Source organism: Rhamphochromis longiceps, linkage group LG3, assembly GCF_057381845.1.
Source record: "Rhamphochromis longiceps isolate RC_006_pf linkage group LG3, R_longiceps_female_GT1.1, whole genome shotgun sequence".
Taxonomy (NCBI): Eukaryota; Metazoa; Chordata; class Actinopteri; order Cichliformes; family Cichlidae; genus Rhamphochromis; species Rhamphochromis longiceps.
In genome coordinates this window covers 5,149,409-5,163,938 of record NC_140559.1, presented here as the reverse complement: position 1 = coordinate 5,163,938, position 14,530 = coordinate 5,149,409, and the positions used below count along the sequence as shown (strand labels likewise).

Here is a 14,530-nt window from a genome sequence, read left to right as displayed (position 1 = left end):
TGAACAACATTATCTCCTCCTACATCCCCAGCAGCACAGACCCACTCCAGTTTGCATACCGACAAGATCTACAGAAGACGCCATCTCCCACGTCCTGCACACCACCCTAAGCCACGTGGACATGAAACGGAGTAACTATGTGAGAATGCTGCTTGTAGACTACAGTTCAGCATTTGACACAATAGTGCCCCATAGACTGTTCACAAAGCTGGGGGATCTTGGACTTAACAACAGTTTGTGTGCATAGGTGCTGGACTTCCTTACTGGTAGATCGCAGGTCGTGAAGGTGGGTAAGTGTGTCTCTGACAGCATCACTACCAACACAGGAGTGCCACAGGAGTGCGTACTCTTGCCACTACATACTCCCTCTACACCTCTTGATTGTGTGGCCACTCAAGGCTCAAACGCCATCGTGAAGTTTGCTGATGATGCTGTGGTGTTGGGCCTCATCTCCAACAACGATTAGACAGCCTAATGGACGAGGTGAAGAACCTGGCATCTTGGTGCAGAGAAAACCACCTCCAACTGAACGTCTGCAAGACCAAGGAGCTGGTGGTGGATTTTAGTAGGAGAAAGCGGCGAGACTACAAGCCCCTGGCCATCAACGTGGAGAGGGTGCTGTCCTTCAAGTACCTTGGGGTTGACATCTCCTTAGAACTGACATGGACTGCTCACAGTCCAAAAGGGCTAGGCAGCGCCGGTATCGCCTGAGACAACTGAGAAAGTTTGGAGTCTCTCCAGGGATCCTTAGGACTATCTATTCGGGCGCTGTGGAGAGCATCCTCACACAGAACTTTACATCCTGGTATGGGAACAGCTGTGTTAAGGACGAAAAGCCCTTCAGAGAGTGATCTGTGTGGCAGAACACTGCTACAGGTCTGCTCTCCCTTCCCTACAGGACATCTACAACAGGAGATGTAGGTCCAGAGCAGCTCGGATTTTTAAGGACTTGTCCAGGACTCCTAAAAATAATCCAGCACATCACACCATGGTGTAAGATGCTAGCAGGCAGGGTGTACATTTTAATTTTTTTTTAACCAAGTAACTCATGAGATGCCAACATCAGGCAGAATGAGCTTCAGAAATACCAAGGGCTATGAGAAGAGCTAGGAAAAAGTGTGGAGGGAAAAGGCAACGGTGGTCCCTGTGGTAATCAGAACCCAGTGACCCCCAGACTGGGTTAGTTGCTCCAGATTTCAGGAACAACATCCAAGACACCTAAGATACCACATAGGACCCTGATTCTCACAGACCTCTGGTAAAGGCCCCAACTTTGAAGGAAAAAAGACTATATATATGTGTATATGCAGGCCAGCCGACAGATCTGGGTGGGCCCGGGACAACGCTGTCAGCTCAGTTTCTATTAATCTCTTTGGTTTTTGCAATTGCTGCAGGTCACTGAGGTAAGGAGTTGCCTTGTCATATAAGGCTTTAAAAACAATTACAATCACATTCGCATTATCCTCTATTCACCTGTTGTGTCATCCACTATTGTTTTTGGTTTTTACAATAAACTTAGTTTACCATTTATTGAAACCTGCCTGGCATCACTTTTGAGTCCACACAATTCTGTCCTTCACAATAATACCTGTCTAGTGATCACAATGGTTGGTAGTAGTTGATTGGTTTACATTTTTGTATTGTTTCTATTATTTATTCATTCCTGCATTTAATTAATTTTGCTACTGCTTATATTTTGTGTACATTTCAACTCAACAAATATCAGTTAGGAAATTGCATTTCTAATTAAGCAAGTAATGTGTGGATTCATCTCTTCTCAGCAATCATTAATATATTACACAGATCCTGACATTTGAGGTCCCCATTTTGACCATGCCCATACCCCACCCACCTACTGACTACTGCAGCACGTCAAGATGGCGGAGTGACATTGCAGTTTGTTTTAAAACATAAACAATAATTTCATACGTCTACAGTCTGACATTTTTATTTCAGTTATTTGTTAACATACATATTAAACCAATTTCAGTTCAGAAATTGTATTTCTCACTTAGCAGGTAATGTGTAGAGTCATTTACTTCGTTCTCAGCAATTTACACATATCTTGACATTTGAGGTCCCCACCTTGACCATGCCCATCCCCCACATAGATGGCTGAGTGACGTTGTACTTTGTTTTAACACACCAATGACCCGTCAGTGTCCGGTGCGCTATGTGTAAGAATGAGCGGAGTTAATCTGGTGTGTGCCTCGTCCCAAATCAAGCGCTCCTTTTGTGATCACCACACCTGCTCTCCTTTGGCGCATTGACAGACGACAGACATGCTTCCGACAGCAAGCACGTGCGATATGCGGAGTACAGCTAGCTGTGCAGCATTAACCAGAATGGTAAGTTTTGACTTATGTCACATTATAATATTGTGCTTTTGGGTTAATTTGCGTCGCGTTTGCACATTATATTAACACACAAAGTGTCGTGTGCAGCTGTAACTTAATGGTATGACTTGATGGTTAGCTAATGTTAGCTAACAACGATGCTAACTGAGTTGCTGTTAAATCTTGGTCTGCCTATGCTTTTGTCAAGTAAAATAAGTTTAAAACGGTGCAACAATTGGCTGTAAAAATACTACGGACTGTGGTGATTTTTATTTTAATGCATCTATAGTATTTTCAAAATGAATTTCTGTTATTGGTACTTAGTTGCTACGAAATACTTTCCTTCAACAGTGTTACATTACACAAACTACACCGTTACAGTAAACCGTTAAAACCAAATCATCAAAATATGCTGTTTTATTGTCTTGATATTTCAATTTATACTAAAACTGCAATGGTGTTACGGCTGTAGTTGATCCGCGATCCCTTTTTATCACTCTGCACAGATGCGCGTATATGTACGGATTAATTCAAAATTGTAAAGCTTCAGCATCATACATCGTGTTTTAGTGGAACTACTACTATTTAAAGTAGATTTAATGTTTCTCTACCTCGTCTTAGAGCTGCAGTGAAAAGATACCATGTAGGAGGGTTATCACGTGAACGGCGCATAACCGTGACCGTCATGGTCAGCGGAGGAACGTGAGCTGCCTCGCGCATTATTTCATAGTATGTGATCGGTGCACAGGTGATGAGCGACAAACCAGCTTGTATTTAATTAGCACATGAAAAGAGCAGTGAGTGAAATTAGCAGATGTGAGAATACAGTTGAGATTTATGCTCTGTCCTCTGTCTGTGACCGAGGGCAGGGTTCAGCACCCGCACGCAGAGCGGGCAGCAGGCAGAGAGAGCGTAGGTGAGCTGAGACTTTAGTTTGTGGGACCTGACATGTTACTGCACACAAGACAAAGGTTAAAAAAATTAAAAAGGTATTTAATAAAACGCTTCTTAAGGAGACATGCTGTCAGAATAATGATAATGCTGCGTCTGCATTCACCTACGTCACCAAGCTCGTTAACCACAACAAGCTTGTTTGTAAATTGTTAGGAACACGCTAAAACGAAAACCCGACTGTATGTACATCTGTACTGCATCTATAATTTACTACACACTTTAAAATTGAGCTGGTTCTGGTCACTGTGTCTGACAACAGCTCGTAGACCAGGGGTGGGCAATTCCAGGCCTCTAGGGCCGGTGTCCTGTAGGTTTTAGATCTCACCTTGGGTCAACACACCTGAATCACATGATTAGTTTGTTGCCAGGCCTCTGGAGAACTTCAGGACATGTTGAGGAGCTAATTTAGCCATTTAAATCAGCTGTGTTGGTTCAAGGACACATCTAAAACCTGCAGGGACACCGGCCCTTGAGGCCTGGAGTTGCCCACCCCTGTCTTAGACAATGAGAGCAGTCCCTCCCTCTGCCAGGTGTAGCATCCCTGCTCAGCCATATAAGAATGGTAATATATCACAGGACCACCTGTTCAAAACATCAACCTTGTATGTAAGGGAAAGAAGACAAAGCTATTGCTGTAGTTTTTGATGATCTGTTACATCCCTCAAAATTCTAATAAATCGCCATAGAAATTGTAGTAAAATATTTCTGTCATTGTACTGCTTTAATCATACATCAGAATTTAAGTTAGTAGCTTTGTCACTTGACTGTATATTGGCAATGACTGTACTTTCATAAAGATTTCACAGACAGGGAAATATTAGGAAATGTTGTGGGTAATGATAACCACCATGACAGGCTATGATGTCACAAAGTAACATACATCAATATACTGCCAAATTGTACAACTGGAGCTCACTGAAATACAGTGAAATTTGATTATGTTGGTCCTTAAAGTTTGACTAACTGTTTCACTTGTGCTGATAGGAGGATGGCCCAAGCTTTTCATCTACCAATGGCAGTGCTGAATGCACAGGTAAGAAAGCTCTGTGTTACCCTACATTTTGCTTTTTTTCTTCATTGTTGGTAAAACTGTAAATTGGCTTCTGTCATTTTTAAATTGCAAATTGTACAATTGGTTCCAAACCTGAATATATCAAATAAATGCAGTTATAATTCTCATTGAGATAGAACTGCAAATCACCAGAGAAATGAAAAGCTACAATTCAGATGTGTCTTCAGCAGATACTCTGCTGTCACTGTAGGTAAATAACATGAAATAATCATTGTTTTTTGCTAGAAATAATTTTATTTGGTGTAAGTAGAGGTTGTGCCACAACTATTCTTTTCCAATAAATTCAGCCTTTCAAGTGTTTAGGCTATTTTAAGGCAAAACTCAATATATTGTAAATTAAACACATTGCTCAAAGACAATCTCAACTTGCTATTGTTAGTTCATCTTGAACCAAGTCAACATTTTTAATTTTGCAGTTGCTGATGGGACAGATGCCTTTAACCCTGCACACAAGAAAGAGGTAGGATATGCCATCTTCTTTTGGTTCTTAAATGGACCAGTAAACCAGCTGTGCACTTAAACAGCTGTGATAGACATTGCACATGGTTAACGCTGACATACTCACTTTACATTATTATTTAAGGAGCAGTTTAGGGTTGTTTGAGTTCTCATCTACACCTTACACATTATACAGCTGTCAAGCCAATATTGCAATTAATAATCCATTAATATTGAAATTTCCACTATTCATTCAGTGTACATCGTGCTAGAATGACTCTAAGAATGATTGCTGAAAATATCACATGCACACATTATGTTTTTGCCGTTGAAAATAAACATTCTGGGATTGTTTGATGTGTAATATGTACAGTTCATTCAGCTTAAAGTAAAGGTTAGACTGCAGTGTGTTCAGACGGTTAAATTGGTAGAAGGATTTTAAGTAGGCAAACTCCTCCAGTTTGGACCTCAATATAAAAGGTAGTAAATTAGTTTATGCACTGCAGATACATATTCATGATTTCTGATGTGATAAATATTCTTAGTATTTGTTTTGATGATTGTTTCCATATATTTTATTTATGTCAATATATGTACATCTTGTAATGTGAGAGCTAAGTGGAATCAAATCAAATTGTGGCCTTGATTTTTATGTTTTTTCTTAATTTTAATAAAAAAAATTCCAAATGTCAGCCACATTAAAATGTTTGAGGACACCGTAAAAACAAATCATTCATTGTAATACAGTTGTTTATAATTAAATACAAGGTATGATTAGGCCTTGTCTTAGCAGTAAGGCTTCTTTTCGTACCTAGGCTTTTTGCTGTTTTTCATTCCCTCTTTGTTCTGTCTTTTGTCTCTCCACTACTATCTAATAAAGCAAAAAACAATAAAACAAGGGTTTTGATTTATTTCTTTGTTTGCAGGTTAAAAGTCGTGGCTTGCTTCGCCTCGAGAAACTCAGGAGACATCATAGTGTATGTGAGCAACGCTACGAGAGGGCACAAATTAAAAGGTTAAACGACCAGAGGGAGAGGACCTTGTTTCTACACCGTAGCCTCGATACGAAGGTTAGTTGTACTACTTCTTCTTTTGGATCCTCCTTTAAGGGGTCGCCACAGCGGATCATCTGCCTCCATCTCACTCTATCCCTAACATCCTGCTGTCACACGCTCTCTTGACTTGTTAGCACATCTCCTTTTCTGTCTTTTTCTTCGTCTTTGCCACCTCTCTCTTGGCTGTACTCCCAATGCTCATGTCTACTTCCTTAATCTCTCTGACTATCACACTTTTTCTTTGCTAACCTCTTCATTTGGACATTTTCCTGTACTTCACAATACCATCAGGTTTCCTGTCATCCTTTCTCTGTCTAGAGGATACCCCAAGCGCTTTCTTGGCCATTGCCCTCCCACTTCAGCTGTACTTTCCCAGTCATCTGGTAACTCTTCCATACTGCCCAGACTGCCATATGATGCCGCTTACCTACATTCTCCCCTGACACCACCTTACAGTCTCTTATGCACCTTCTGCGCACTTGTGTGCACCTATCTTCACTGTCATACATCACAATATGTTCCTCCCTCTTCTTGAAGTATGAGTTAACCACAGCCACTTCCATTCTTTTGGCAAAATCCACCAACATTTGTCCTTCTGCATTTCTATCCTTAACACAATACCTAGCCAACAACTCCTCATCACCTCTGTTTTCTTCAACTACATGTCCATTGAAATCTACTCCAATCACCAGTCTCTCATTCCTAGTAAAACTCTCTACCACTTCATCTCACTCAATCCAGAACTCCTCTTTCTTGTCTACCTGACTTCCAACCTATGGGACATACACACTGACAACATTCAACATGGCCTCTCTCTTCAGCTCTACCACACTATTCACATACTCTTCCTTCAGGATTACCCCTACTCCATTTCTCTTCCTATGAACACCCTGGTAGAACTGCTTGAATCCACCTCCACTGCTCCTGGCCTTGCTTCCCTTGCACCTGGTCTCCTGCACACACAATTAATCTACCTTCCTTCTTTCCATCATGACTGCCAGCTCTCTGATATGTGTACTTATTGATTTAGGTATATTACATCTTGCAGTAGTATAGCTTAGATGTGCTACACTGAGTCATACAGAAGATGATTTTCATATGCTATAGTATGATTTTATTGCTTCACTTGCTTAGGTTGAGAAAGGTGATCATAGCAGTGTATTGTGGTGACAGCTTGTCAGACTGCTGATAATAAAATCTGCAGTTAATAATGGTGCTTTATGTACAGTGCAGAAGCACAATGAGAAAGCAGTATTATGATAACTCAACATGCTAAACAGTGTAATACTCAGAAAGGTCTTTCCACCCTGCCGGAAAGTGTGAGCCTTTCACAATGACAAAAACAAACAAACCCTTGTTTAGAGTTTATATTTTGCTGGCCAAATCAAAACTGTGACCCATCTTATCTGAAATTGACAACAATTGTGATATTGCTAGAGCAACTGCTGCCAAAATGCATAAACACACATAATTACAAATCTGTGTTGTAGCAATAATTATTCTGTAATTTATATTTATGGTAAATGGCCTGTATTTGTATAGCGCTTTACTAGTCCCTAAGGACCCCAAAGCGCTTTACACAACCTGTAATCTGTAATTGTTATTTGTATCTTTTTCTGTTTACTTTTCAGATGGAACAGCAGTTGTCCAGTGACAGCGACAGTTCCATTATCATTAAACCCACTTCAGCTGATTCTGACGTGGATACAAGTGTACCTGAGCTCAGAAGGACAGACAGTGTTATTGTAAGTTTATTCGTACAACTCCACTACAGATCTCAGATTTTTGTGCACAGAGCACAAAGTGAATAGACGGTAACAGTCAAATTTAAAACTAAGTCTTGTGAAAAAATATAATTACAATAACTACCTCCTGTACAATCATGTCACCTTGGATTACGAGCACGCCTTGATAGAACGACTGTAAGCTTGAGACAAGGGGTTTCTCATTTATCAATATTGTCAGGGACACTGATGTTTAATGTCTTTTCTAGTGTCTGAAGTTCAGAGGTTTTAGTGCTTCAAGTTCACAAAGGTTTTCAAGGTGTTACAGTAATAACAGTTGCTTAAATTCAATTAGCATTGCATTTGCATAGGTAGTAATGTATGATTGCATTTAGTTAGCAATAAAAGATTTTAAGGAATAGCTTAAAGTACGTAATGACTTTTGTGATCAACTTTATATTCTGTATGTTCTCATAAAAGGTGATACATGTTATTTTTAAGCCTATGTATATTTTATCTGTGACACATTTTAAGTCTCTTTTGTGTAGTGAGGCAACGGGATTCTTCATTGTGATAGGATCATTTGGATCATTATTTCTTGTAAGGTGGTTCCAAAATGCCCATTTTATTTATGCGCTATGAGTAAAATTTATTTCTTTGAATTTGATAAAAGGAGCTCAACAAATGACTGTCATGCTTTTGTCGCCTACTAATTAAGCATTTGTCAGTCTCATCCCCTGACAATCCTGAAATTCAATGCACTACTAAAATCTTCAGTTTACCTGGAACACAGTTGATACTTGAGTAGATACTATTCTACCTTACAAACATAAAAGATGTTCTTCAAAGGTAATTGATCCAGGTAAAAATTATATCATATATTTAAATAAAGAAAATCAATTTCTATAAACATTAGTGTATATATATATATACAAAAAGAAAACGAAGTTCAGCAATTTCCTAGAAACAGTGTTAGCTTAGAGATCACATTGTCCCAGATGTTTAAAACTAACCTAAGTGACTGTTAATGAGTTGACATCGCAGCTGTATTGACAGTCTTTGGGTAATGACAGCATATCCAGACAAAGCCACCCAGGGTTGTTTGGTAAATGTGATGCAGCAGAGGAAAGATTACTTAATATGACTAGTTCAAATTAAGTGGTGACATGTGTGGTACCGTAAATGGTATTAATACAACTGTCAATACCAGTACAGCTGTTACAACGACTAATGTACTACCTCTGGTCTTGAAATGTAACTATTTTCTTTCTTTCTTTCTTTTTTTAGCTTACCAGACAAATGCTTGGATGCCCACCTATATCAAGTACGGACATCAGTGAGGAAGAATATGTTCCTCAAACTGCTGAAGAAAGTGACAGTTCTGCAGAAAGTCTCATACAACACAAAAGAAAGAAGAAAAAAGCACGGAAAACTACTTCAGGTAACTCTCAGGAAGATGTCCGACAACTGAAGAGAAGGTGTACCCGAACTCAATGCAATTCCTCAAATTCAAATGCTAAAGAATCCTCTTCACTTGATGCAGAAGACAGAAACACATCTGCTTCATTTGATGACACCAGAGAGTCCTCTTCACCTGATTGTTCTGATGTGACTGTTATGACACTGAAGAAGAAGAAACATGGTGGCAGATTGTACAACAAAAAGTTCTACTGCAAGTTTTGCTGTAAACCTTTCAGCAAGATGGCACGCCATTTGCAATCAAAACACAAAGATAAACCAGAAGTGGCAAAAGCAATGGCTTTCCCAGTAGGGTCTAAAGAGCGGAAAATACAGTTGAGTTTATTAAGAAATCAAGGAAACCGTGCCCACAATAATGAGGTGATTAAAAAAGGACAAGGAATGGTGATACCTCGTCAACAATCCAGTGTACCTGTGAAACCCAGTGATTACTTGCACTGTATTAATTGTCAGGGTTACTTCAAGAGAAGGTCACTATGGAGGCACATGCAGAGATGTCATCTCAGCAGGAAGGTCAAAGGTTTAAGGCCAGGAACATCTAGAGTCCAGGCTACGTGTAAATATGCAGAGCCAGTCCCAGACAGTGTCAATGCACAATTTTGGAAATTGGTACAAGTCATGCATGATGATGAGATAACAAATGTTGTCCGCAAAGAGAGTTGCATACTGAAATTTGGGGAGCATCTTTTCAATAAGCATGGACATGATGTCACTAAACACGACTATATCAGACAGAAGATGCGTGAGACAGGGCGACTGGTGCTCCAAGGACAGAAAAATGGCAAGTTGAAAATGGTGTCTGATTTCTTTGTACCAGGTAATTTCCCTCATGTTATTGCAGCAGTGAAAAATGTTGCTGGCTTGAATGAGGAAACAAACACATACAAAACACCATCTTTGGCACTGAAGTTAGGCCACAATCTCAAGAAAATAGCAGATGTTCTAGAATGTGAAGCAATGATCGCTGGTGATGAGAATACTATTCGCAATGTAAAGGTGTTCAAGCAAATCTGTGACACTAAATGGAGTGAGTGCATATCATCTAAGGCTCTCCGAAATCTGACTGAGGCAAAATGGAATACTCCACAACTTCTTCCCTTTACTGAAGATGTGAAGAAGATGCACCAGTATCTCAACATACAACGGACGGAGTGTCATACGAAGCTCAAAGAAGAACCAAATAAGAAGCACTGGGCAGAACTTGCAAAAATCACATTGTGTGAAGTGATTATCTTCAACCGTAGAAGAGAAGGAGAAGTTTCCAAAATGACTCTTAATGCTTTCACATTGAGAGACACTTCATTGACTCATCCAGATGTTGAATTGGCTTTAACTGACCTGGAAAAGAAGCTTTGTAGGCACTTTCAACGAATAGAGATAAAAGGCAAACGTGGAAGAAAAGTCCCCATACTCCTCACACCTGATATGATGACATCAATGGATTTGCTCGTTGACACTCGCCGAAATTGTGAAGTATTAGATGAAAATCCTTTCATGTTTGCGAGAACGAAAGCACTTACTCACATCAGAGGGTCAGATGTTGTTCGACAGATCGCGCAGAGCTGTGGAGCAAAACAACCAGAAGCATTGTCCTCTACTAAATTAAGGAAGCACATGGCCACCATGTCCAAGATCCTTAACTTAAAAGACAATGAAATGGATAATCTGGCAGACTTCCTTGGCCATGATATTCGAGTGCATCGCGAATATTACAGACTGCCTGAAGGGACGTTACAGCTGGCCAAGATAAGCAAAGTCCTTATGGCCATGGAACGAGGACAGCTGTCAGATTTCAAAGGAAGAAATCTTGACGAAATAAACATTGATCCACAAGGTAAGAAATGTGTTAATAAATTGTGTATTTAAAATCGGAAGTATTTCAAAAATCATGCAGTATTATGCAGATGGCGCATGAGGGATGAGAGCTCCCATTGGTGTAGAGTAGCTAAGACTGTGCGTCCGTAAGCACGGTGGATGATAAGTTCTGTTCTTCCACACTGTCTACAAATGTTTTATTACTCATGAAAGGAGCTTCTTTCTGAGGAAAATTGGTAGGAGGCCTCAAATAGGAGACTGAAAAGGGCTCATTTGTAAAAAGCCTTTTCAGGTCACGTGTGAAATGAAACCCACCTGGTGGATACATTTGTGTTCTACCAACTTTATGCAGACTGAAGAAACTCTCTGGCAGAGTAATAAAACACTTTAACCTAAGAAGAAGTCCAATTGATGCAGTTTCTAGAAAACGTTATCTGGATGACTGACGACCTTCAGACAAATACGTATACATGTATACAGAGCTTTAACTACTGCTATCCTCCTCTCCCTAACACCTATTGTGTGATACTTTGTAACATTGCTTAGGAGCAGTCTTAATGTTTTTTTCCCCAAATGGTTGCTGTGTTTCCCAGAGAATGTAGCTGTTGACAGTGATGCATCAAACAGTGAAGATGAGGATAACACGAGTGTGACAGATGCTGCTTCATCTGCTGCTTCATCTGCTGCTTCATCTGCTGCTTCATCTGCTGCTTCATCTGCTGCGTCATCTGCTGCGTCATCTGCTGCGTCATCTGCTGCGTCATCTGCTGCGTCATCTGCTGCGTCACCTGCTGGGTCACCTGCTGGGTCACCTGCTGGGTCACCTGCTGGGTCACCTGCTGCGTCACCTGCTGCGTCACCTGCTGCGTCACTCTTATCGACAAAATCTTCAGGTATGTTGCTAACTTGGGGATTACTCTGCTGTTGCTAAAGTATTACCATTAACATAAGGGCTATTACAGGTTAAGAACAAGAAAAAGATACCAGATGTAGGTTGCAGTCATATCATGGATTCACGCTATAACTTGTCAGTCTCTGTCACAAATGCAGCTGTGGAGGTAATGTCAGAGGTGAAGCTTTTATCACCTCCTTTAAAAAATGTAAGTAGTTAAAAAAATGTGAGTTCTACTTTAGATATCCAAAGAACTTTAATATCTCTGGTCCCTTATGTAGATAATGAGATGTATAGCAGAATTATGTCACTGAACCGCTGGCTGGCCAGGAATTGAAGGAAGCTGGGATTTCAGTTTGTGGATAACTGGGCTTTTTTCTGGGGCCGCCCTGACCTGCTGAAAGCGGACGGTCTGCATCCTACTGGAAAAGCTGCTGCTATTTTATCCAGTAACATAGACAGCGGCTTATAGCAGGTTTGACATTAGGCAATTAGCATTCGGCAGGTCACAGGTGATTAGAGAGCCTGCTAGGTTTATTGGTAGTTTACTGCTGGAGTCTATTAGCTTAGCTAACATGTCCTGTCAGGGAAATCTTTAAAGTATAGTAAGACTGCAAGAGTAACCAGACCTATAACACTGAGATTGTCTGCCACACAAACTGTGAGTCTTGTGTAGCCTGGAAAGTTTAAGGCCATAGTTTATTACAATTTAAGTTGAACTTGATTAGCACTTCAAAAGAGCAGTGAGCGAGATCAGTATATCTGAAAATACAGTTGTGGTGTTTGTGCAGCAGCCTCTCTCGTGTTCTTTTTGGCTAAAGGCAGAGTTCAGCTCCCCCACACAGTACTCTTTCTGTTGAATGCATTATAGATTAAAATATACACCTCAACCAACAGTCAGTACTTTTAATTGATAAAAGACATGTATACATAAATAAATATATAATGGTAATAATACATACATAAATACTAAGAAAATATTAATTAGATAAACACGCAGGAGAAGTTAAAAACAGTACATTTCAAATTGTAGGTAAATCTCTAAGTGGATGTTTTGGTGTTACTGACACTGTGTAACCGATTTAAGTTGGTTTTCATCAAAATAATAACACTTGTCTCAATGTTTTGGTATATAGTCTCCTGTAACATCTAAAAGAAGGTAGAGGTTGCAACAGATTGTGTCCACATTGTGATGGGTCTGTAATGCTATTTCCGAACTCTGAAGATATAGGTCCTGTGATTCTCTCTGCAGTCCTGACTGTTCTTTGTAACCTTGTTTAGTTCACTTTTGTGGCTGATTCACACCGGTGATGTCAGAACAGAACACATTATTGCAGTGTAGAACTGGATGACCAGCCCTTGTCCCATTAGTAATAGAAGATGTTGTGTTTTATCTTTAGTGTTTTAGTGTGTTTTCACACAGTCACAACACCCAGAGTGCTTCATTTACAGCAACTATGTTCATAGTTAATCTGCCAGTCGTGTTCTTTAAGTAAACTAGTAAGTAATTAAAATGTGAGTACCAAACTCAGTTTTGCTCCCGCTTTATTTTTAAACACGCATACTTGTATGCGCCCTATAATCAGGTGCGCCTTATGTGTGTGTTAAATACAATAATGGCACACATAACTGAGACTGCGCCTTTTAGTACGGTGCGTCTTATGGTCGTGAAAATACGGTACTTATACTTGAGGAATACCAACAAGTACAAAGTATAGTCCAAATGTACCTATAGCTTTTGATATACTTGTCGACATACTCCAAATATCACATCTGGTCATAAGGGGAGTCATGTGATTACACACCAACTTGTTCTTCTTTTTGAATAACACAGTTACTGTCTACTTTATTCAGGGGCATCACAAACCACAAGAAGGAAGTGGACTGAAGCAGAAATAAAGGCTGTGGAGAAGACTCTAATGGAGTACATCAGCTCTGGAAAGGTTCCTGGGAAGGCAGAGTGTCTCAATTGTATTGAGAGTTCACCATTAGCATTGAAAGAGAGACGTTGGGAGGGAGTTAAGTTTTACGTGAAAAACCGAATTGATGCTTTAAAGCGAGAGTCAGTGAAAAGAAGGTAAGAAGCTAATGTCAAACAAATGGAATATAAACAGCTTCAGTTACTGTTAAAATTTTCTCATGTTTAGAGAAAAAAAAAGATTGCTCATTTCTACCAGGCAATTGTTACAGTGCTGGGTTGGGGACCCAGTGTTCTTTGTTATTATTTACTTTGAAGTTCTGTGCCTCATGTGGATGTGTTTTGCTTTGCCCTCGTCTTTGTGATTTGTATCAGCTGTGTTCCTCGTGTGTTCTGACGCTCCTTGTTATTCCCCTGTGTATTTATGTCGGCGTCTCCCTCAGTTCCGTGTCGCATCGTACCCTCACCTTGCTGTGTTTCCGCCCGTGTTTCCTCAGTTTGTATTCTCAGTTTAAGTTAGTTTGTGTTCAGCAATAAAGCTGCTTTTTCAGCTCACTTTCGTCTCCGTGAGTCTGCATTTTGGGTCCACCATTTCCTGCCCGTCTACACACAGCCATGACAGCAATGATACATTAGTATTGAAAAGATTGTTTTCTTTGCTGTTCAGGTTAACTTTGAGCAGGGAGAGTTCTTTTTTTATACTGTATATATAAAAGAAAAGTTGGAAAGCTATGCTCTTTAGTTGAAACATTTTTTTATTGAAAGCAGAGGCCAGTGCACAAATTGTCCAGTGAACAAATACAAGGGGTAATGACAAAATAACAAAAACAATATAAAACTCAATAAA

At 40.0% G+C, this 14,530-nt stretch overlaps 2 protein-coding genes across 2 annotated transcripts in view; one reads left to right on the top strand and one right to left on the bottom strand.

The window, feature by feature from the left end:
- The window catches only part of LOC146672608 (uncharacterized), a 322,020-nt gene that overhangs the window by 126,553 nt on the left and 180,937 nt on the right, over positions 1-14,530 (bottom strand). The gene's annotated exons all lie outside the window — the stretch shown is intronic.
- On the top strand, positions 1,469-14,080 carry LOC146672616 (uncharacterized). Its single transcript, XM_085400887.1, has 10 exons — positions 1,469-2,348; positions 4,275-4,323; positions 4,779-4,822; positions 5,727-5,870; positions 7,487-7,600; positions 8,867-9,263; positions 10,374-10,892; positions 11,467-11,766; positions 13,620-13,842; positions 14,059-14,080. Exons 1-10 carry the CDS (start codon positions 2,283-2,285, stop codon positions 14,078-14,080), a joined length of 1,878 nt encoding a protein of 625 aa, XP_085257013.1. The 5' UTR covers positions 1,469-2,282.